The sequence below is a fragment of the Salvia splendens genome, chromosome 10 (assembly GCF_004379255.2).
Source record: "Salvia splendens isolate huo1 chromosome 10, SspV2, whole genome shotgun sequence".
In the NCBI taxonomy this organism is placed as follows: Eukaryota; Viridiplantae; Streptophyta; class Magnoliopsida; order Lamiales; family Lamiaceae; genus Salvia; species Salvia splendens.
The window spans coordinates 10867170-10889806 of record NC_056041.1 but is presented as its reverse complement, the minus strand read 5'-3'; the positions used below and the strand labels follow the sequence as shown (position 1 = coordinate 10889806).

The following is a 22637-nucleotide window of genomic DNA, read 5'->3' as shown; positions in this document are numbered from 1 at the left end:
GTTTGGTGCATCAACCAACAATCCAAATACATAAGGTTTGAAAAATCATGAAAACATACATAATAATAGTAGACATTTGATGAAAATGTGAAAGCATGGAAATACAAGGAAGAGAGTTGATTTGGAGATGAATCAGGCAGTCCCATATTTGGTATAGGTGGAAGCACAGCAGAAGACACAACCGGCGGCAGAAAAACATCTTCCTGTGAATAACATTACCCACAGCACCATGCTCCTCCTTGTACAAAGACACAGACACAGACACAGACACAGACACAGACACAGTGGAGGAATTACCAGCCTTTCCAATTTGGTTACCATTCCAATCAGGGATATTAGTATTACTGAGGCAGCACCATACTGCAAATCCCATTACAAATGCAAACAACATACTATTTCTTTCTTGCTTTTCTCTACAAATCTAACTAAATCATGCACTTTATATAGACTCTCTAATAAATTTATTGTATGAACAAACAAATACACATAAAGGGGGGAAATGAGTCATCTATCGTCATGTTCTTCATTGCACATTTCTTGGGAGATGGATAGTTTCAGCACTAAGATGCTGCGGTAACCGCCCGGCTGGAATTTTAATACTATGAGATAGTTTCATTATAATACACCTTGAATCATTTTTAATTACTCCTCTTTTCAAGAAAAAAAGGTACTTATTTACTATGGAAAATGACATAATTTGTTGCCGGTTACAATTGGTTAGATTTAATTTTGTTTGTAATACCTATGTAACAGAAATGAGATAGCTTGCAATTTTTTCTCTAATTTAAAATATAAAGCTAGACTAAATCATAGATCCACCATCGCTGCACATACATAGAAAGATAAAATACATAGTAATATGAGCAAGGACGTAGAAACAAAAGAGGGTGAAGATTCTTGGACTTTTAGTCGATCTGTGACTAAATTACTCATAAATTCTACATTTAGCTTACATGAGCTACAAGTGCCACAACCCATGCCACGTAAAAAATCCGATGCAACCTGATAGCAACGACATGGTAGGGCACGGACTGAAGGATAGTACACTATGATATAGCTGTCGAGAATGTCCTTAGTCATGGTTTACTGCCCTATTAATATACAAAAATAACACAAGGTCCGCCTTTTACCAGTAGAAGCTCATTGTCGATGTATTGGAGGCGTCGGCGGCTGGTGGCTTTGCCCATAGAATCCGATACCAGGGGGCCTGTAGTATCCACCACTTGCTGGCTGCTGCTGCTGCAGCTGCTGCTGTGTTTGCTGAGGAGGGTTCGGCCTAGCAAACCCCGTTGGTGCATTTGAGAGCGGTGGAGGGAGTAGGTTGTTTGCACCGTAACCGTAGGGCAGCCCCATCATATTAGACTGTCCCATTTGATTTGAAGGGGAATTACCCGGAGGTGCAAGTGGTGGCGGAGGCGGAGGAGGTGGAAGAAACGGAACCTGCAGTTGGTTCACCTGAGAACCACTCTGTGCAATGCTGGACTGAACGGGTGCCATACTGGTCATTGCCTGCTGTGAGGTCGGAAAATAGGTTGAATTCGCTCCTTCAGGATTCTTCCCATCAGAAAATGACATTGGTGGCTCCAGCTTCGGCCGTTTCAAGCCACTGCTCATTGATGCAGCCTCTTCTGCTACAAGAGATGAAAGAATAGATGTGAGCATCTGGGCAGAAGATGTTGAGGCAGCTAGTTTAGCAGCAACTGCTGCAGCTGCAGCCTTCTTGCTCTCCTCCGCGGTGGGGTTCACAAATGAAGTCAACGGATTTGTAGGAGGCACAGTAACGTTGGCTGCTGAAATTGCAGTAGAAAAAGAGGGTTCGATCACCACTTGGTTTCCTGGAGGTGGCAAGGGGGAGGTTGATGCTAGCTGGAGTCTGATATTAGCTGTTTGCTCAATCTGGCTGCGAGCAACCTGCAGGTAGAATAGACATGTGATGAGTAGCAGCGAAGAAAACACTGGGGGAGATCCTGCATTACAAATCGAGAATAGCATTGAAATGGAAAACAAAGAATACACGGATGAGACCAAGGGAAGCTTTTTAAGGCCATATAGCTTGGAAAGTTATAGCAAAGAGTTTCACTTCATGTCAAAGTTTTGTTTTGGTTAAGGGATTGAAATGAATCAATTCAACTGGCCCAAAACAAAGGTGACACCCTAGGCACCATCTCGAACCAAATGTCCTAGTGGGAGTCGCATAATTTATTTTTCCCTTTTTAGAGGCATGTGAGATATGACAAGCATATAAGCAGGTGCATGCATGCACGCACGGACACACACACAAATGTATGTGGAGAAAGAGAGAGGGAGAGCCTACAGATATCTCACTTCGAACCTGCTCCAGCTTTGTTTCCTGGAAAACTTTGAAATGTCAGAATTTGTAAGTATTCAATCATACACGCAGGCTGCCACTTTAAAACTTTCCTAGTATTTTCAATAACAACAAACTTAGTATATCTAGGTATGACTCATTATCATATGACTGTCCGCCTAGGACTAAGTTGTGAGATCATTTTAGTTGGAGGGGGTGGATATGACTCATTATCATATGATTATCCATCTAGGATTAAGTGATGAGATTCAATCTCATGAACCAACCCAAACATGAGATATAATCTTTCAAACCGAACGGACCCCTAATATATTATTTCATCTAACCATGATATATCATAAAATAAACACAGTTTTCAATTCAAACTTTTTGATTAAATTTTTCCATCAAAACGACTATTAACTAGAATCTGAGTCTGACCAATTGCCAAGAAACTTGCACAAATGAAACCATACTTGATCCTGAAGTGCTTCTCTAAGCTGAGAAATAAGGTCAGCTCTAACTGCTTCAGACTTTTCAAGTTCATCAACGCATTGTTTAACAACATTCTCCTGTCTCTCTAAATTATCAACAGCATCAGAACCATTGAGGTTTCCTGAAGGAAAAACGAAAAATGAAAAATGAAAAATGAAAATCAGAAGACATCAGATAGTGGAGTAAAACAAAAGATGGATGGACTTTTCAATATTCAATCGATTTGTAAAAATAGAATAGGCGTTATGGTCTTGCAAAGCACATGTAATTCCAAGAAGATGTTCTTCTGAAGCTCACAAACTTCTCATTGTGTACTTTCCTACTCATATTGAATTACTATCTATATGTAAAACTTTAACCAAGTTATAGTCACTTGAACAAGTAATCCCAAGGAAAACAACTCATGTCAAACCTTGAGAAGAAGCATATAGAATATCTTTCTCAATTTCTTGTACAGAAGAAATCGCTTTTTGAAATTTGCCTAACGCTGCTTCTTCTTTGGCAGCTTCATCATGTACTAACTGCAACGCGGTTAAAATTTTTTCTGGCAAACCACCCACAGCTATTTTCTGGATTTAAAAATATGAAAGTAAGTAGAGTTCTACCAATAAATGAGAAACATTATTTGGAAACATCTGGTACACAACAGGCATTGATTTGCGCTTACAATTCTGATAGATGTTGCATCTCTCTTCACCACCTTAATAGGATTAGGAACTACAATCTTCTCATTCTTGACAGGAGAAGGATTCTTCCCCTGCAATTCATATTTCAAATTTTGTCCCCTAGATCCAAAAACCTTTCTTTCTTCCCAGATGTCAACCTGATATAAAGAGCCAACCCAAACCCCATCCCAAAATCCAAAAGGAAAAGAGAAGATAGGATCATAGGAGAGATTAGATAAGTACGGAGTAGAAGTTAATAATCAAAAGATGAAATCAACAGAGAAAGTGACAATAGGAAAAGGAACAATATCAATAAAACTTAAGAGAAAAGTTTAGCCCCAGGGGCCAGAAGAACATCCTAGCTCACTGCTCAGTAGTCGAAGCTCTTAGAGGGCTAGGATAGGCCACCCTAATATGGAAAGCAACGAAACTATACAAGCTTTTTTAAGAATGGAGCACGACAGCTTAATGGATAGCTATACTATACTGTTATCAGTATATAATAAAGAGGCTGCTATCATTTAGAAGAGATGAACACAAAAAAAAAGAGTGAGACAACTTGATCAAGCTTAACTTGAAAAAAAGGAGCAGGTATGACGACTTGAACCAAAAAAATGTTTCTGCAAACAGAACTATGGTTACTAAATCTACAGATAGTACCTATCATATGGGTTCAAAACTGGAGAACTAGTGCTACAACAGAAGCTGAAGCTATGTTAATTGCTCAAGGATCGAAATCAACGTCAAGCATATTTTACTCATATATTTCCTTTGTTTCATTGCTAGAAAGGTAAACCTAGACAGATTATTTTCTTTTTTCACCTCAAATATTTAGTTCTGATGAAAAATGCTTAGCAGAATTAGTTATGTTCTCAATGAGGCTCTTCATCCGGTTGCACAAAGGCACTATCATAAGCATTAGAGCACAAGATATCAAAAAATAGTGGAAGGGATGACTAATCAAAAATATAAACCAAGAACCAAGAGTTCTTGTGATTAAAAGTATCCTTTTCCAGACCAAGCTTGAAAATGGAGAGATATGCAAGTAAAATTTATACATTGTGATTAATGGTGGCTAGAGCAAATTGTAAATTTCCATCCCAATGCAAGCCATATACATTTACTATAAATATGTTGTAGTTGATAGAATGCAGAAAACCTACTAGCCACCCTTTCAAGCTTTAATAGGAATAATATGGCAAGATTGGAGAATTACCAGTCTGAAGGCAACTTTCCTGCAATTTTCATTGGTACTTTCATAAACAATCTTAAGAGCTGTTGGAAGAACCTTCCAGAACTCATTGACAAATTCACTGCCCTTGCGCCTGCTATTTTGCAGGATGTCATTGGACAAGTATAAAAAGGAAACACGCTGTTCATTTGGCGCTGCCTTAAATAACTTCTCCCATGTTTCAACAACTTGCTTAGCCTTTTTACGATGAGAAATGCACCACCGGGACAAAGCTGATGAAATGTTAAAGGAGAAGATCTTGATAATAAAAATTTGAACAATCAAACCAAAGTTCACACAAGGCAAAATAAGTTGAGCCTGCATGAAGTTCACATTCACTTCACAAGTGGAAAAATAAACCACGCCACGTTTAAATACATGCAGGTATCGCAAACCAGTATTAAATTTCAAGTAAGGCAAGAAATTGAAAACATTGATTAGCTTCCATATAATGTTACCGAGTAAAAGAAAAATGACACATATAACATATCATTAGAGGGTACTGCTACATGCCGACAAAAAGATATGCATATGAACGTCACGTTATAAATCACTCAGAAGGGGAGTTTACAAACCAATATACATCCATGCAGTAAAATACCTTAGCTAAAAAACCAACTAACGGATTTTGGTAAGAAAGGATACACTCAATGCTTTGCTGAGAACTGTTGAGTTTAGACAGTTTCTCAGTCAGGTTAGTCTCATTAAAATTTTCATCACCCATTATTTCCAGAACTATTTATGCTCTGAAGTGCCTGCAACAATATTTAAACATATTAAAACCCCAGAACAGTTTAGAAAACAAACAGCAGGTCTTAGGCAGTAATGAATTTGGGGAGGGAGAATCATTGATTTCTAATAGAATAAATAGGAAGTGCAAAACAAGGCCACTCAAGTGCATGTGATTGGAGAAAGAATCCTTTCAAAACTCACACTGGATTATTCCCATAAAACTGTAGTCCAAGTTGCCTTAATGCATTGTATTTCCAAGAGAATCCTGGGGAAGAAAAAAGAAGATGAAGAAGAATAAGAAAAGACCAATAATAAAGTAGAACAGTATTTTATATACTCCAAAGTATGCATGTTTGGTTAAGGGTCTACTAAGAAAAATCATGCTCATGCAAAAAGTGCACAAGTTGCAATTTTCATTTGCTTACTGCAAACCTCATCGTTAAGAATGCTAAAAGAGATACAATCATGTTAAGTAATAATAATATGACTAATAGTCTAATATAGACCTCAGTAATATTTCCTGTCTTTTGGTTATGGTGGCATGTGGCAAATACAAAATGCAGGTCCCTTCGCATTTGTGACTAGCATTGGTACTAAAAGTACTCAAATAAAACAATGACTGGTTCTCAAACAGCCAAAACTGTATTTTATAGTGAACTATTGTATAATTTAAATGGTTAGGACCAAGATAATGCAAAACCAATATATACTGAGTTTTAGCAGGTAAGAAAGACATCATCCTCCTGGTGTGCCAATTTCCGCTCCTGTTTCCAGCAAGTACATAGATGCAAAAACTTAATTGAACTTAAGGAAAAGGCCAAACAGCTGACACTTTGAAAACATAGTTCAACCATATTGAAGCAGACACTTAGTTCAATTCAAGAAAAGGAACAGGGTTGAAACTGTAAAACGAGTGTTAGCGACTATTTAGGATGGCTGAGGGATCCGGACAGGGGCAGCAACCAAGCTTTTTCTTTGGAATGTTGTAAGGCAAATGGGCAGGACCGAAGACCCACGTTTCTGTTTCGTATTGTAACAAGATTGGGAAGGGATTATTTTCCCATTTTACTATTTGAGGGATCACCTTTAAAATTCCGTGTTGTTTGCTACGACCTAATGCTACATTTTTTTCAATTGAAACAGCTCACTCAAACAAGCTAGGGAAGCAAAAAACTATACAAATAGCCAGAGTAAGCATCATGATAACTGCGCAAAAAAAACATCGACTAATAAACGCCCAGCAAAAATCTCAATTTACATTCATAAAAGACACATAAATGCATTCAGTTCCACGAATTCACTACCTAGCTGCTAAAAATCACGATTAATGGTAGCACGCAGGTAAAACAATAATTTCAACTCAAAAATCGACCACCAAAAAAGTCCCCCAAAAATCTATATACATAAGGCGCGGGGAAGGGTTCTTGAATTTAGGTTTGAAATAACGAAAGTCGAACCGCACGTTTGAAACTCTTCCAGCAAGCGAGCTCAATCCACAAAAAAAAATCACCTACGAAACAATAGAAAACAAAATCAAAAATCAAAGAAGTAGCATAAATAATTAAAGAAAAATCAGTAGGGAATAGGGATTGTACTCTGAGACGATGAAGAGAGAGAAAACCCTCAACAATGAGAGCCCGAGGGTCCGTTGTCTGATGAAAATAGGGCGACGGAGAGAGAGTGTGTGAAAATAAGTGGGGCTTAACTGAAAATAACAGTCACGGAATTGGGCAACAATTTATATATTTAGGATTTCGCGGGTCTAAACTTTAATAAGTTAATAAATATCCGATTTTAAATAGGAGGAGTCAAATTCAACTCTAAAATTTATGAAACTTTCATTTAAAGCTGTTTTCTAAATTCTTCTTATTAAATTGAAGATTGTGTTGTATGTATAGTATGTCAGTAAGTGTATGAAAATTTATTTATAAAACAAAAATAAATAATAATTTTGATTTTTTTTGGTTTAATTGTTTGTATGTACATAGATTTTTTTATTATTCTTTTCACAAATATACACAAATTTTCAATGTTTTAAAATTTAGCCTAAAATGTATATAAAGCAATTAGACTAAAACTATTATGTATAGAAGACAGGATGAACCAATTTAAAAGAAATGAAATTCATTCTCCAAAACACAAACACAAATACAAATGCAAATACAAATACAAATACAAATACAAATACAAATAGAAATATAACGCTGTAGGTCACGTGTGAAGAGCTGTGTCAAAATTGAAGTGTGAAATACCATATATACCCTAATTAATATATAGAGCAAGCACCAATAATTTAATAGGCTGGTTTACTATAGCAAGCCCATTATCTATTGATGTATACCAGTATATCTACTCGGATACGCATATATTATATATATTTATATCATGTATTTATTCGCTTAATAAAAAAAATTAACAAGATAAATCATTTAGATTATTTTTATGAATATTCAGTAATAAGCCATTCGTAAAATAGAGATAAAGATAATAATATTACTTCCTTAAATAAACAAACACAAAACATTCAATAACTGTTTCTCCGTTAATATAGGTTTATTTTACGCAAACATGAATAAACCAAATTTTTATCGCGACAATTATTTTATTTTCTAGTTATTATGGCGTTACGAGAATTTAAATTGAACATTCAATATTAACGAACTATTATTATATTAAAACCTTTGTGTAGTTATACTAGTGCTGTATCAAACAAAATATATACATGCATCATGCATATAGTTTACCACCGAATCTCCTACATGGTAACATGGCTACAAATATAGGCAGACTCTATTTTAAATAAGAGCATCCCCATCTAAGAGCATGGTCATGAACGTAGGCCCGGACCCACATTTATTAATTTTTTACTCTATGCTCTTCCTCAGAGCACAACACCCTTATCCATGTTCTTCCGTAAGATCATGCTCAAGGGTCATACCATTCTATTATTCAATTTAAATAAAAACATTTCTACAACATTAAAATGCATTAAAAATACTCGAAATACTGTTACAAATTACTCACTCTGTCCCAATGAAGATGACCCATTCCTTGAGCGGCACATGATTTTATGCAACTTTATTTTGTGTGTTAAGTGGAGAGCGTAAAGTAAGAGAGAATGAATAAAGTAGAGATAAAAAGTGTTTCCATTTTTAGTAATGGGTCATCTTGATTGGGACAAACTAGAAAGGAAAGTGGATTATCTTTAGTGGGACGGAGGGAGTACTAAAAATTTAAAAATTACATAATTAAATTCATAAAATTAAAAAAACTCACTACTCGTTGTCGAATTTCGCCCAAATGTGTTTGATTAGGTCTTCTTGCAGCTCAGTGTGGGTTTTGATATCGCGTATTGTGTGTCTTGTTTGAATCTTCTCGCGCCCCGTTGTATGCTCACCTCGGTGTGGGGGTGACCTCGCGGTTGAGCTTCCGACTTCATCCTCATCGTAAAAGTTAACCGCCATCGGTCCTTCGTCAGCTATAATCATGTTGTGCAAAATAATACATGTACATGATGTCGACAATATTCTTAACGTACCACAGCCGAGACATGGCTCTCACAATGTTGAATCTGCCTTGAATGACCCCAAAAGTTCTTTCGACGTCTTTCCGAGTAGCCTCTTGTTTCTGCGCATAAAGAACCTGTCTCGGGTCTTGCGGATTGTTGAGCGTCTTCACGAAAGTCGACCACCTTGGGTAGATACCATTGGCGATATAGTAACCCATGTGGTATGGATTTTCGTTGACGATGAAGTCTATTACCGATGCTACACCATTCAAAACATTATTGAAGAGTGATGAAGAATAGAGCACGTTCAAGTCTTTGTTGGATCCGGCAACACCGAAATATGCATGTCAAATCCTTAGTCGGTAGTCTGCGACCGCTTCAAGGATAAGCATTGGGCCGCCGCCTTTGTGGCCGCTTAAGTGTTGCCCCCTCAAAGCATTCGGGCAATTCTTCCACTTCCAATGCATGCAGTCAATGCTGCCAAGCATACCGGGAAATCCGTGGACTGTTTCGTGAAGATGAAGCAACCGTTGACAATCTTCGGTGGTAGGTGCCCAAAGGAATTCCTCACCAAAAGCAGAACGAAGGCAGGCGCAAAACATTTTAAGGCATTCGATTCCAGTTGGCTCACCCACATGCAAATACTCATCGAAGAGGTCAGCCGTTTGCCCAGTAACAAGTTTTCGGAGGGCACAAGTACACTTCTGCAACGCCGAGAGACTTTACTGACCGGTTGCGTGTCTACGTAATTGAAAGTATTCAACACGGGCGGACAATATGTTGACAATACGCATAAACAACCGTTTTGACATGCGAAAATGGCGTCGGAAGTAATCTTCCGGAATCCGCGGCGAGTCAGAAAAATAGTTGGCAACGAGCCTTTAGTGGGCTCCCTCCCTGTCACGAGGGATGTAGCGACGATTTGATCTAGATGGTTGAGGAGGAGGGGCGGGGGTAGCGGCGGCGACATAGGCTTCATAGGCGTCACAATATTGATCATTGTATTCTTGTTCTTCGCGCTCCGCTTCCGCAATGATATCATTCATATCCATTTTTGAATTTAGAGAGTGTTTGAGTGAATGAGGAGATGTAGGTGAGTTGTATGAAAAAATATGAATGAGAGATAATTTGATGTAAAAAATGGATGATGAATGTGTGTATTTATAGATGATTTTGGGATTAAATTTTTTTTTTAAAGTTCAAAAAAACGGTAATAAAACGGCTATATTTTTGGGAATCCGAATTTTTTTTTTATTTTTAATATTATTTCGATTTAAAAAAATAGAAAAATAGAAATTCCCAACAGCTAAGTTGTTGGCGAATAGGGGAGCGCCACGTCGCCCTGCTCAGCGGCACGGACATGCTCGATACATCGAGCAGCGCCGTGTCATCGGCAAGAGTAAAGCGGCGGACAGCAGGGTGCCGCGCCATCGGCATGGACGCGGTCCTTCAGCAAGAGCACCGTTGGGGATGCTCTAATATACTGGTATTATATACGCATAGTAGTAGTTTAAAGCAGAAAATTGACATGGTTTCCCGTTCTTATACATCAAAAGATAGGATGAAAACGAGGGTTTAGAATTTATTTCCAAACATCATTAAATAAGATTTCAACTACTCTGGACATATGATATGATCATAAGTCATAACTACGAACCATTATGATTATATGAGTAAATAATGAAAAATAATTTTAAAATGAGCGTCGAAAATAAAAACGCGTCTACCAATACAATAATATTTCCCAAATACACAGGTAGAAGACATGAATAACAAAATGAGGAATGTGTGTTGGAAGTGGTACTGTGTAGCATGTGCTCATTTTAATACTACTCCTACAGAAAGTTGTTTGGCTGCAAATCTCGCTTTCTATGGTGGAGAAACACTCTGGCTAGTAGTACCACACACAAACAAAAGCCAGGTAGGTAAGCTGCTTCAGCTCGATTTATTTATTTCCCACTGCAAATGTAATCGAATTTCACTCCGTCGCAGAAATGGCGGCAAATGCAGCACCGCTGATACACAAACGAGATTACCACGAGACCTGCCAGATTGAACACATGAAAGATTCTGATGCAGGAATTCCATTCAAGCTTTTGATTTTGGTCTGGCTCATCACCCTCGCCGCAGGTATTAATATGTAGCAATGCCGATTTTGTGTAGTTCTGCTGCGATTTGGTGTTATGGTTAGGTATGGAGTAGATATTGAATTTTTTGTTTCATCTTTGATTTTTGTCTTGAGCAGTATTGTGTTGGTTTGTGGGGTTTATCTCCAAATGATTTGACTGGTTTGTTAGCAAATTAAGATGGCGATTTGACAAGTCCTCGAGTTGCCTTCGTGTTTGGGTTAGAAAATCGTGCGTGGATGCTATATTTGGTGAACCAATTTAATTGGAGCTTGTGTTCGTTCCTCCTCACTATAATCATTGGGTTTTATTGATGTGGGACTTATTTATTTCATTAAGTTAAATACGCGTTGATCATAATTAACAATATGTCTCTTTTCGGAAGTCAAGAAAGTGTTATTATCTGTTGCTGTCTGCAATTTGTGTAATGTTTTACTTTGAGTCGTGTTCAAGATGGGGACATGATTTATTGTGTTAATGCTAAACCCAACCACCTCTATTATTCCTTGAACGGACCTCAAATCTGTTACTAACATTATTAACAGTGTTTTGAGTGAAAAATCACTTTCTACCTTCGTTCCAATTTGTTTGTTCCCTTTTTGGTAGTATTAATTTAATAAAATATAAATGAATACTTAAAAAAACGTTATCAGTCTTTAGAAATAATAATATAAGTATTAAATTTTGCTTCAGCAAAGGTGAAATATGAACAACATATTTGTATAGTGTAAAATGGGTTCTATTTTGGTTGATTTTTTTTTTTCACAAAAGCACTGACTTTTGCTGCATAAAATTTGATGTGATGGGTTGGAGATGGCCTTAGCCAGCAGCTTAATGTGAAGTTCATGAGTTAACTTTGGCTTGTCAGATAGTAGGAGCTTGTTTACCAATTTGTTTAGTTTGATCTTTCCTCATCTGCTGTTTTACAGTTTATGCATGTTTACGATGTTGATGTTGCATTCGTTTACTGAATTCTAATGCTATCTTATGGTGTCATCGACAGCTCTGCCAATATCTTCTCTTTTCCCTTTCCTATATTTTATGGTAATTTTCACAATTTGCGTAACTATCAATTATTATACACTCTGTTCCCCTCATCTCATTTTTGTGTGTTGTATCGCAAATGAAACACTATCTTACCGACCTGCTGCAGGTAAGAGATCTCCATATTGCAGACAAGGAAGAAGACATAAGTTACTATGCTGGATATGTCGGTTGGTCTCTTTTCAGTGTGGTTGTATACTGTAAGAGATAATTGTCATAGTTGATATTTAGCATGTGGCTGTTATTTTTTGAAGGATCGTCTTTCATGCTTGGGAGAGCTTTGACTTCTCTTATCTGGGGGCTTGTAGCTGATAAGTATGGTCGGAAACCAGTCATAGTGTTTGGCACATTTATGGTGTGAGTGTCCATAATATATATTTCTTCATTTGCACACGGATTCATATTTTGTGTCAATTGGCCTTATTATGCCTTCTTTTCACATTTTCTCGTATATTTATCTTGGTTATATTTTTTCAGGGTTATATTCAACACACTTTTCGGTGTTAGTGTAAACTTTTGGATGGCCATTATTACAAGGTTCCTTCTTGGAAGTTTATGTGGTACGCTGGGTCCTTTAAGGGTATGTCGATCCAAAACCATCTTAGTGATATACTATATTTTTCGTTCCTTTTTTACATGCACATCAATGCAGAAGTATGTTTCTTGGCTTTTAAATCAATAATTCTTAAATGCTAGTGATTTTTCATTTCAATTTTCCAATTGACTCAGGCATATGCTTCTGAAATTTGTCGTAAAGAGCACCAAGCTTTGGGGATGTCAGTCGTGAGGCTTTTCATCCCTCTTCTTTTTGCTTTACCCATTGCATGATCTTATCAATTATATCCGGATATATGATGCGTTGCTTTGTTTTGTTGTTTTTACTCGACTCATTATAGATTAGCACATCCTGGGGCATAGGCTTGGTCATCGGCCCTGCTGTCGGAGGTTTTCTTGCACAGGTAATTTCTCGTATGACACTCCAAGAAACCTCAAATGATCAACAGAAATGGTGCACAAAAGAATAACTTATCAAAATGATTATGTTTGCACATTTTTTTTGAGTTTTTGTAATCCGAATTTGACTGACATGCTGCATATGGTATTGTAAATAATAGTAACAAACATGAGTTTCTACTTAACATAAAATCTGTCTCAAGCTCACCAAACATCGTCTTAGTTTTGGATTGCAAATTTCTCTTTTCTGCGTTGTCATATCTTCAAGGTCTATAGACTATATGCAAAGGATCTCTTACAAATCAATTATTTTGACATATATGATTTTAGCCTGCAGAAAAATATCCACAAATCTTTTCCCAAAATTCCATATTTGGAAGGTAAGCCTATTTTAACTATTCATTCCCTTTTACCTATGTTATGTCAAAGCGCAGCTTGACTCTACATTGTTATCAATATTGATGGCAGGTTTCCGTACTTTTTACCTTGTCTTGTGATCTCAGCCTTTTCTTTGGTGGCATCTATCCTCTGCCTCTGGCTTCCCGTATGTTTCTCTCATTCACCATATGCTTGAAGTACATTAGTGTCGTGCAGTCTAACAGCCCCCCCCCCCCCCCCCCCCCCCCCCCTCAAAAATGAATGATTGCAGGAAACTATCCATGCCCATAACAAAGAAAACATAGCCCAAAAAGCTGCAATGGAAGAAGGTGACATTTATGAGTCCTTTGAGTCATGTAAAGCCTCTTAAGAGATTGGCCCTTGATGTCTGCTATTATGGTGTACTGCATTTTCCAGCTTCATGATATGGCCTATAGTGAGGTATTTTCTTGGTTGTGTTCTCTTCCTTTCGACGAAATTTTATGATAATGGTAATTTAATGCGCTCAGTTCTATATATCTTATGTTCATAAAAAACTGCCTATATGTCTTGTCGATATCACACAAATTCTTTTAGTATAGAACCATTCCACGCTGTAACCTTCAATATTATTGAGTTGATCGTTAACTAGACGACTCATGGATTCAATAACATACAACTTCTCAAGAATAAGCAACACCAGTTTATGCTAATTTTTTAAATGGTTTTGGAACACCAAATATATTAGTTTGTCTAACTATAAACTGTCATCACTCAGTCATATTTATTCTATCTTCTCCAGATATTCTCTTTGTGGGCCGTCAGCTCAACGAGGCTCGGGGGATTGCATTTTGACTCCGCAGATGTTGGTGGAGTTCTTTCCATAACAGGTAGATAGTTAATCGTTAGTCTCTGTTGCCCCTATGCCTATCTTTTCATTTTGACGACTGTGTCTTGAATTGAGCGATTTTTTGCAGCTTATCATGGTGAAATCCTTGTTCCACTAGTTTAAGTGGTTCCACCTGTAAATGAATCCACTACATACTAAACTCTGACGTATCTCATTTGATGTTTCTTTGATCATTCAGGGGTTGGTATGCTCGTCTTTCAGCTCTCTGTATATACCTGGATCGAGAGGATACTTGGACCCGTCATGGTCTCTCGCATAGGAGCTGTACGTCTCCCAAAAACTCGTATCTCCAGTCCATCTTTTTTGGCCTTCTAACGTCTTGCTTGCTCGTTTATCTCTTTGCAGGTCATTACTATACCATTGCTAACAACCTACCCATTTTTAGCCAATTTATCGGGTTTCATTCTCTTATTGCTGCTTAATTGTGCTTCGATGCTGAAGAACATACTCGCTGTGAGTTCCCCTGGTCTTCAATGTACACTACTAGCAACTTTGCTCTGTTTTTCCACTGATTCACGATGAACACAAACAGATATCCATCACGACGGGCCTGTTAGTTCTTCAAAATAGAGCTGTGGTTGGTCCCGTTCTCTGCCTATCAAATTCCAATTTCAGACACGACCACAAATCAAACTGATACAAATCTATCTGATATCTCCTTTTTTTCAGACGAAAGAGCGAAGAGGAGCTGCAAATGGCATATCCATGACAGCCATGTCTCTTTGTAAAGCAATCGGCCCTGCAGCCGGAGGCTCCCTGTGAGTTTTACCTGAATAGTTCTCGTATCTAGCTCTAGTTTTTTGTTATCTCCTCTACAAATAATTCCTGTTCATCACCATTTCCTCAATAGAGTTGGCATGATTTTTCGCATGCTTCCTCTTTGATTTACACATTATAACATCACTTTCTCGTCTTCAACTTCTCCAGACTCTCCTACGCTCAAGGCCGTCTGGATGCAGACTTCTTACCAGGTACTAACGGAGTAACGGGGACTCTTGTGTAAGATAGTGTAACGGGTCATAATCCGTAGGGTGGGTCCAAACACTACTTGATTTGGGTGTTTAGCCCATCAGACGGTCTCTGAAATTACCCACTTTTAGCATTTGACAATTGGTATAAAATTATGTTGTTACATTGCAGGTGTTCACCTTGTTTTCTTCATGTTAAATGTGGTCGAGTTCGTCGGCCTCGTTATGACCTTCCGTCCGTTTCTTGTCATTGCCGACGACGGACTTTCAAGTTTGGCCAGTGACCGTGAAAATCTCTTGAGCTGACCGGGACAGCCTCGTCTTCTATGGAGTAGTTTATTTGTTCTAAAATTGTATCTGAGCTTAATGGAATAATCATAATCTTACTGTGTATAGAAAAGCTATATCGGTATAAATAGTTTTTGGCAGGTTCGTATATTTTTAACATAAATTTGCAACGATATAAAAGCAATTAAATTTGTCGGAGTAATTTTATAGTACTATATTATTGAATTAATATCATTATAGTTACAATCTATTTTTCTAAATAAAATTTATTTCACGTAACAAATAAAACGTCTTTTCAATTTAGGTTAACTTACTAAAATAGAAATTGCATTTCGGTCCCGTAAGTTTCAGTGTAATTGTTTAAAGCCCCTAAAAGAGGGGAATATCGGCAATTACGTCCCCATCTCTCAAATCATACCAAATTAAACATAAGCAAATAAAAAATAGAAGAAGCAGAGTAAACATGAAAATTCAGTGAGAAATTTAGCTCCTATCGACATCAATGGCGAACCCTAGAAGACCGGCGTATTCCTCGTATCCGCTCCCAATAACCGACCCGATTCCGAACACGATTCCGCAGTTCCAGCCCCAAACCCCACAAGCAGCGCCCACGTTCTTTAATTCGCTCAAGATTTTTCTCAAGAAGCCTCACGCATTCCCGTTTCTGCTCTCAATATTCTGTCTTCTCGCATGGGTTTCGCTCAGATTGCAGCACCGTCACAGTCATCAACCGTTTCACCAATCGCCGTATACTATGAAAACCGACAAGAGCGGTGGTAACCTCAAGGATTTGAATGGAAAATTTGTGAAATTTTCCTCGGTTTCGCCTCCGTTGGCCAAGGATAAGCGTGGCTGGATACTCGATCCCATTTCAGCTGCTCTGGATTATGGCGTTTCAGGTCTTTTTCCGATCAATTCTTCTTGAGTTTTGCAGTGGTTCTGTATGATTGTGGCAGTAGTTATGTTAATTGTGTTTGGTATTTTGCTCGTGTAAAAAGCAAATTGGATAGATTTTGGGTACTTTTAGATGCTATGTTTGAGTGAATGTTTAGCATTCTCCCTCCTTTAATCCCGTGGTACTGTTGTTGATGCCTATCGTACACCAATTTGATATCAGCTTTACCCTTTTTTTATTTGGGAAATGGGTGCGCCTTTGATCTTCTGTTTGCTATTGAACCTAACTGACCACGGCTGATCATACTTTGAAAAACTGTCTCTTTTGTTCCATTGCAACAATTGTAAAAATTCAACTGATAGTAAATCAGTGTCATAAAGTATTGAAGTTGAGACTTGGATTTGAATACTGCTCTGTTTGTGACTTTGTCTATCTTCTTATGCACCAGTATGTTGTATCGTTTCTCAGTAAGGTGGACTGTGACTTGCAGGTGGAGCAGTTTCTTGTGCTTCCGTTCATTTGGGTGAGATCAGACCTGGAACCTTGAGAGGAAACCATAGACATCACACTTGTAATGAGACGTTTGTGATATGGGGAGCTAAAACTTTGCTCAGGGTATGTATTCCCTTGTTATATTCTATCTGCATAAGATTTACCATATTGATTCTAGACGCGGAGACTGTAGAACGTGTGAACTTCAAGTGGTAGAGTAATGCCCTTTAAGCTGATCAGAAGCTCGTTTTATGTCGTAAGCAGTCTTGTCTCCATCTAATGTGAGTTTTAGTGCCACCCAAATATTTAGGATGAATTTATAGGGAGGATTGCAAATACATGTGTGCTCAGCAAAAGGGAAAGAATGATATGTCCTTGATGAAACACGACTTCATTTACTATATCTTTTGAAAGGCTTTTCTTTCCAATCATGTGACACGTCATTCAGAAATGTCACTTGAGCTTGATGGTGCTTATCTCTGATGTTGTCTTGACTGGCTGGTATCAATAGCTGCAATGTTTGATTTGCAGCTGGAAGACGAAAAACAGGCAAGAGGATACTCTGAAGTGACTGTTGGCATAGATGAAGTCGCGGTTGTTGCTAGTCATAGTGGCTCTGCACATGCTTTGATTAATGTAGATACTACTCGGAGCACATTTTTCATAGGGTGCCAGGACGCTGTTGTAAATTATAATGGTTCAGCGACTGATTATCGTGTTTGGAAAGATCTGATTTAGTTTCTTTCTCTAGTTTGGATGGGCAGTTGCTTCCTCCTGTAGTCATTCCTTCATGGAGCAACACACCCTGTAGAAAGATAACAATACAATTCTCTGCATGAATACACAGCTTTTTCTCGATATACTTCTTGTTCAATTTACACTCTCTATGTACATCTGTGCTTCGACAGTCAGTTTTTTTGGATGCTGTTTGTTGAAATGCTGCCGCACCAGAATGTTTATGAGAGTAGCATAAGTGTTGTTACTTTGATCAAATTTGAATGAGAAAACTAACTGGTTGATTGATCAAAGCCCCGTGGCCCAAGTAAGCGAAAGAACAGGATGTCGCCTTAGCCCGTTCAACCAAACTGCTGAGTGCCTTCTTGATGTTTGGCACTGGTGGGCATATGACGGGGCTGCCAGGCTTGCCTGGGTTTAGGTGGAATCCGAACCTAGTTATGAACACCTTGTGCATGGTAAATTTACCATTCCATTTTATAAAGTATAGGACCGACTAAAATTTGAACAAACTTTGTGATTTATTTGGTAAATTATCCTAAAGAAAAAGAAGAAAAAAAACAGCAAACTGAGAAGGGGGAAGATATGACTAAATAGATGATTAGAATCGGCAATAGCCACGGCTAAAAAAAACTAACATGGCTAAACATTGTTTAAAATTCTGGAGAGAATATTTTGGTAAATTTATATAAATTTCATTCTGAACTGGGTATATTTTTCTAAATCAACAACAATCACACTTGAGAAGAGTGATGAGAACATCAATGAAGAACAACTATGACTACTCAAAACATGACAAGGTTTTTATATAATCGCAGGTTGGTTGTAGAACTATAAAAATGTACATCAAAGACAGCAAGAGGATGTTCAAGCCACAGATATCGAGGTCCAGGTGGAGACCGAGGTCATATCCTCAGGCTGTCTGTCTGTCTGTCATCTAACACTAGCTAATCTTAATCTTAACTAAATAAAAGAAGAAGAAAAAAAGCGAGCGAACAATCTACATTATCTTCACATGGGAGCTGAGCTTGTTCGACGCAGCTGAAACTTTGGCTGTGGTGGTGGTATGCTCGGTAGCACCTTCTCCCATTCCTGCAAGATAGATAAGTAGAGTGAGTACTCACATGGTCTAAAAACATGATATAAAGAATTAAGAGTAAATTTTGATAGTAAGAATTCTTTTCTCATGGAGACAAGAGAACTAATCCAATTTAACACTATACAATTAGCTCAGAAAGTGGGATGTGACATTACCAAAGAAGAAGAAAATCAGAACATTGATGCCAAGCACATACGAAGTTTTAAGGTCAGTTAATGCACAAACGAAACTTTAAGGTCACAGTGTAGAGATTTAAAAGTCTATCAAGTAAATAAGGCTTTTCATATGATAAGAAGTAATATAACATGACCAAAAACAGAGGCACTTTCTTCCACACCTGGATTATTATATACTGTACATTCCAATTTTTTCGGTGACAACATTTTTTGTAAAGTTTTAGACAGGAAGTCGGACATTATTCTTTCATTGAAATCGCAGCGAATAGAATGGAATGTTGAAAATGCTACAGCTAGATCATTTAATGATAGCCATCAAACAGAATAAAAATGTAAACGATATGAATTACCCCGTTGAAACGAGTACCAACTACCATGTGAAGAAATGTCTGAGCAAACAGGAAGATGAAAATACAAAAAAAGCAGTCACCAATTTGTATGGTAATCTTTATGCGGATAACACTAGTAAAGTAAATCCAACATGGCAAATCACCGACACTACTAATTTCCAGTAGAACAAAGATAACTTGTACCAACGGCAATCATTTTTGTTTAGCAGCTCAGCTATCAATGTTGGGAGGCAATGTAACTATATCATCTTGTAACCTGGAAATTACTTCGTCCCTCAAAGGTGTGCACTTTCCACTTTTGGAAACCACCCCATCACAAACCCCCTTATATAGTACTTTCACAATATCAACTTATTTACTTTAGAACCAAGCATGATCCACGCACTTACCTATCATTTACAATCAAATACAATAATCATACAACAAATGTGGGGCTATTTTCCACTATCTACAGAAATACCATACATTCATTTAAACTCATGCCGAAAGAGTGTCAGCACACTTATAAAGCATGGAGGGAGTATCTGATTGCATATATCTATCAGCAATTAACTATGATGCATTTCAGATTGTATATCAGTTAATATATCACTGCTCTCTTATCAGATTTATAGTAATTACGCTTAAAAAAAATAGGGGGGTTGAGTGCAAAGGGGCAAAGCCAACCTGTTGTTTCTTGAGCATTTCATTCTCCTCCTCTAGGCATGATATCTTGTTTTCGAGTTCATGGGTGTAGGCCTGCACATCAATAACTAATTAAAATAAGATAAAAGCCAATGGATCAAAATTAACGTCCAAAAACTGACTGCAACAAAAAAGCACCTGCTTCCTAGCTCGTGAACGTGCTGCAGATTCCCTGTTCTTTATCATCCTCTTCTGCCGCCTTTCAACACCTTTCTCAGCTATATCATCTGAGGGAACCCTCTTCCGTCTTATTGTTTGGGTGTCCGACGATGTGCCCATCAGTGGGGAAGATGACATTAACAGGGTTTCCGGATAAGCAGTGTCCAAGACAGAGTTGCCACCGAGGGGCATAGGCTGCTGGATTGCATGGCACGGCATGTAAACAGGCATCATACTTTGTTGCTGCTGCTGCTGCTGAGGAGCAACTCCAGAGATCGGGTAACTCGTCCATTGATCTTGCTGAAGCAACCCAATCAGATCAACCCCGGCCTTAACCAAGAAATCCTCCAACGTCATTTCTCCGAGATTGAAATTCCTATCAAGACTGCTCCTTTTCTGCTCCAGCTGAATATCTTTCCACACCTCATCAACAGTTTTTTTGCTCAGATCCCTAGATATCGAAACACTAGACTGCCGATTCAAAAACGACCCTGATGGAGGCTGGCAAGGCCCAGATTGCCCATACTCAACGCCTTCCACTGTCAACACATTCTTGAGAAGCTCATCAAGATTCATGCTGCCAAGGGGCTTCCCCAAATCCCCCAAATGAGTCTGCACCTCATCAAGAGTGAGGCTGTACAAAGAGCCCTGCCTAGCCAATTGGTTCGATTTTAGGTCCGGGTTTCGGAGTAAGGTCCCAATAATGCTCTTGCCATCACCCCCTTGAGACCCCATTCTCTGAGCTACCATCAAATAGCCTCGTCTACGTCGCCCCCCTCTCCCTCTCTCTCACTCACTCACACACACACAAACCCTAAAACCCCCTTAATTAGCAGAACGAAACAAATTCCTTCCCTAAAGCCCTTGCAATAATTGAAACCACTGAATCTACGAAAAGGGAAAACAGAGATGCCCATCAAATTCGAGAAAGTATCAATCGTAGAAATGCAGTAAAGATGACATCTTTTTGGGCTCCCAAAATCAAATCGAATAAAGTGCATGAATCCTTTACAGAAAAAAACGAGAAACGAAGCAGAAATCTTACCAGAAAAAATTCCAGCATCCAAGAGAGAGAAAGTAGCTCGGAGAGCAAGAATTCAGCTGGCATGGTTCCAGTCAGCTACCAACATTCTTCTCTGCAAGAGAACAAAAAACCTAGAAGCCATGCTACAAGAACCTGCGCTCAAAATCTGAGTGCTTGAGAAATCAAGAATCACATGTGGACAACTAATATATACGATGATGAGTGGGCACATTCATACACAAAAATAAAAGGGAACAAAGCATTAAATAAATATTGCTATTTGCTAATTCTGAGAAGTATGTCGTCTGCACTAGTATATGGTTATTTCTTTCATAACAATATAAACAAATGTTGTAATAGTAAATTATTAAATCCTCGTTACTAGTCCTTCAGCTGCCTCCTCATTATTCGAAAACTAGTAATAGTATTTTTTTTCGATAATAAATAAATTAAAGATTCCATCTTTTAATTGGATGAAAATTGAAAAAGAGTAAAAGGTGAGCAAACTTGAATTTTGGCTGATAACTTTAGAATAATTTTGGAATAATATATTTTTTTGGGTGGTAGGGGGGGGGGGGGGGGGGGTGTTTGATATAGTCTTTGAGCAATAAGAATGTTTTTCATCGAAAAGAAAAAATCGAGGAATATTTTTGGTGCAATATAAAGATACTAATAGGCCGTCAAGATTTGGATAATTCAATCAATTTCAGTTAAAGCAGAATTATTGTGTTGATACACTATGTCTTAGTCTTATGATGCTAATTTGTATTGTTTCCATAAAAAAAAAGATAAAAACGAGCATCTACGAATTACGATTACTGAAAAGAATTTCATTAGTATATTCAAATAATACACTTACACACATATAAATATTCCTTTAACACTATTACACGTCTATTGGTCGTTGATATATTGTAGGAAAATGATATGTTAATCTTATATACGTGAGCGCCAATTTTAATAATACACAATTAACGTTATTAATTTTATTTTATACACATTTAGTTTAATTCTAATGCATTAAAAATACTATTAATATTTAATTTTGTAATTTCATAAATATCAAATCTCGATTAGTTCATTTTCTGTATAATTTTAAATAAATAGATAAAATAGCAAATCATGCTTTGATTTTTATGAAAAATACTATTCCATACAATATTAAAAATGTCAATAACAATTTTTAATATATTAAAATAAATATTAATATGCAGAACAAAATACTAGTTAGCACTAATTGTTTATGAATTGAGAATGGTGCTAAAATAAGATATACAGTACATATCATATCATTTCTATATATTCCATATTTAATACTATCACAATATTTGATGTAAGATGAACACACTGAGAAAAATGTATCCAACTCCAAGAGGAGTGGAATCTATCAAGATCAGATCTTGTGCTCTTATACTATACTCCCAAATTTGGTAAAGT

General features: G+C 37.6%; 3 protein-coding genes and 1 pseudogene across 6 annotated transcripts; 2 read left to right on the top strand and 2 right to left on the bottom strand.

Annotated features, from left to right (window-relative positions):
• Positions 1 to 872: 872 nt before the first annotated feature.
• On the bottom strand, positions 873 to 7142 carry LOC121752438 (regulation of nuclear pre-mRNA domain-containing protein 1A-like). 4 transcript variants are annotated; one of them, XM_042147513.1, is made up of 10 exons: positions 7027 to 7142; positions 6889 to 6941; positions 5633 to 5696; positions 5345 to 5454; positions 4685 to 4932; positions 3471 to 3626; positions 3216 to 3372; positions 2785 to 2924; positions 2315 to 2350; positions 873 to 1911 (listed from the first exon to the last, which is right to left on the bottom strand). In XM_042147513.1, the coding sequence occupies exons 4-10, from the start codon at positions 5421 to 5423 to the stop codon at positions 1141 to 1143; spliced, it is 1587 nt and encodes a 528-aa protein (XP_042003447.1). In that variant the 5' UTR covers positions 5424 to 5454; positions 5633 to 5696; positions 6889 to 6941; positions 7027 to 7142; the 3' UTR covers positions 873 to 1140. The 4 variants fall into 4 exon arrangements, with proteins under 4 accessions (XP_042003447.1, XP_042003446.1, XP_042003449.1 ...); XM_042147512.1 differs by having other exon boundaries at positions 6894 to 6941; XM_042147515.1 differs by lacking the exon at positions 2315 to 2350 and having other exon boundaries at positions 6894 to 6941.
• A 3513-nt stretch (positions 7143 to 10655) lies between these two features.
• LOC121753252 lies at positions 10656 to 15788 on the top strand (annotated as a pseudogene).
• Positions 15789 to 16003: 215 nt separating this feature from the next.
• LOC121753001 lies at positions 16004 to 17833 on the top strand. Its single transcript, XM_042148128.1, has 3 exons — positions 16004 to 16485; positions 16972 to 17096; positions 17505 to 17833. Exons 1-3 carry the CDS (start codon positions 16089 to 16091, stop codon positions 17709 to 17711), a joined length of 729 nt encoding a protein of 242 aa, XP_042004062.1. The 5' UTR covers positions 16004 to 16088; the 3' UTR covers positions 17712 to 17833.
• Positions 17834 to 18490: 657 nt separating this feature from the next.
• LOC121753000 (ABSCISIC ACID-INSENSITIVE 5-like protein 2) lies at positions 18491 to 21502 on the bottom strand. The gene is made up of 4 exons (XM_042148127.1): positions 21222 to 21502; positions 20156 to 21064; positions 20000 to 20071; positions 18491 to 18800 (listed from the first exon to the last, which is right to left on the bottom strand). The coding sequence occupies exons 2-4, from the start codon at positions 20924 to 20926 to the stop codon at positions 18720 to 18722; spliced, it is 924 nt and encodes a 307-aa protein (XP_042004061.1). The 5' UTR covers positions 20927 to 21064; positions 21222 to 21502; the 3' UTR covers positions 18491 to 18719.
• Between the last annotated feature and the right edge of the window lie 1135 nt (positions 21503 to 22637).

What these genes read in the sequence shown, in the direction of transcription:
- LOC121752438 (XM_042147513.1), bottom strand. Translation starts at nt 5,423, where the DNA reads ATGGGTGATGAAAATTTTAATGAGACTAACCTGACTGAGAAACTGTCT. An exon ending in GGAAAGTTGCCTTCAGACTG is followed by an intron (nt 3,627 to 4,684) that starts GTAATTCTCCAA and finishes TCTTTATATCAG; the next exon opens with GTTGACATCTGGGAAGAAAG. An exon ending in TCTATATGCTTCTTCTCAAG is followed by an intron (nt 2,925 to 3,215) that starts GTTTGACATGAG and finishes TTTTTCCTTCAG; the next exon opens with GAAACCTCAATGGTTCTGAT.
- LOC121753001 (XM_042148128.1), top strand. Translation starts at nt 16,089, where the DNA reads ATGGCGAACCCTAGAAGACCGGCGTATTCCTCGTATCCGCTCCCAATA. An exon ending in TCTGGATTATGGCGTTTCAG is followed by an intron (nt 16,486 to 16,971) that starts GTCTTTTTCCGA and finishes TGTGACTTGCAG; the next exon opens with GTGGAGCAGTTTCTTGTGCT. An exon ending in GAGCTAAAACTTTGCTCAGG is followed by an intron (nt 17,097 to 17,504) that starts GTATGTATTCCC and finishes TTTGATTTGCAG; the next exon opens with CTGGAAGACGAAAAACAGGC.
- LOC121753000 (XM_042148127.1), bottom strand. Translation starts at nt 20,926, where the DNA reads ATGGTAGCTCAGAGAATGGGGTCTCAAGGGGGTGATGGCAAGAGCATT. An exon ending in GTTCACGAGCTAGGAAGCAG is followed by an intron (nt 20,072 to 20,155) that starts GTGCTTTTTTGT and finishes ATTGATGTGCAG; the next exon opens with GCCTACACCCATGAACTCGA. An exon ending in AAATGCTCAAGAAACAACAG is followed by an intron (nt 18,801 to 19,999) that starts GTTGGCTTTGCC and finishes TCTATCTTGCAG; the next exon opens with GAATGGGAGAAGGTGCTACC.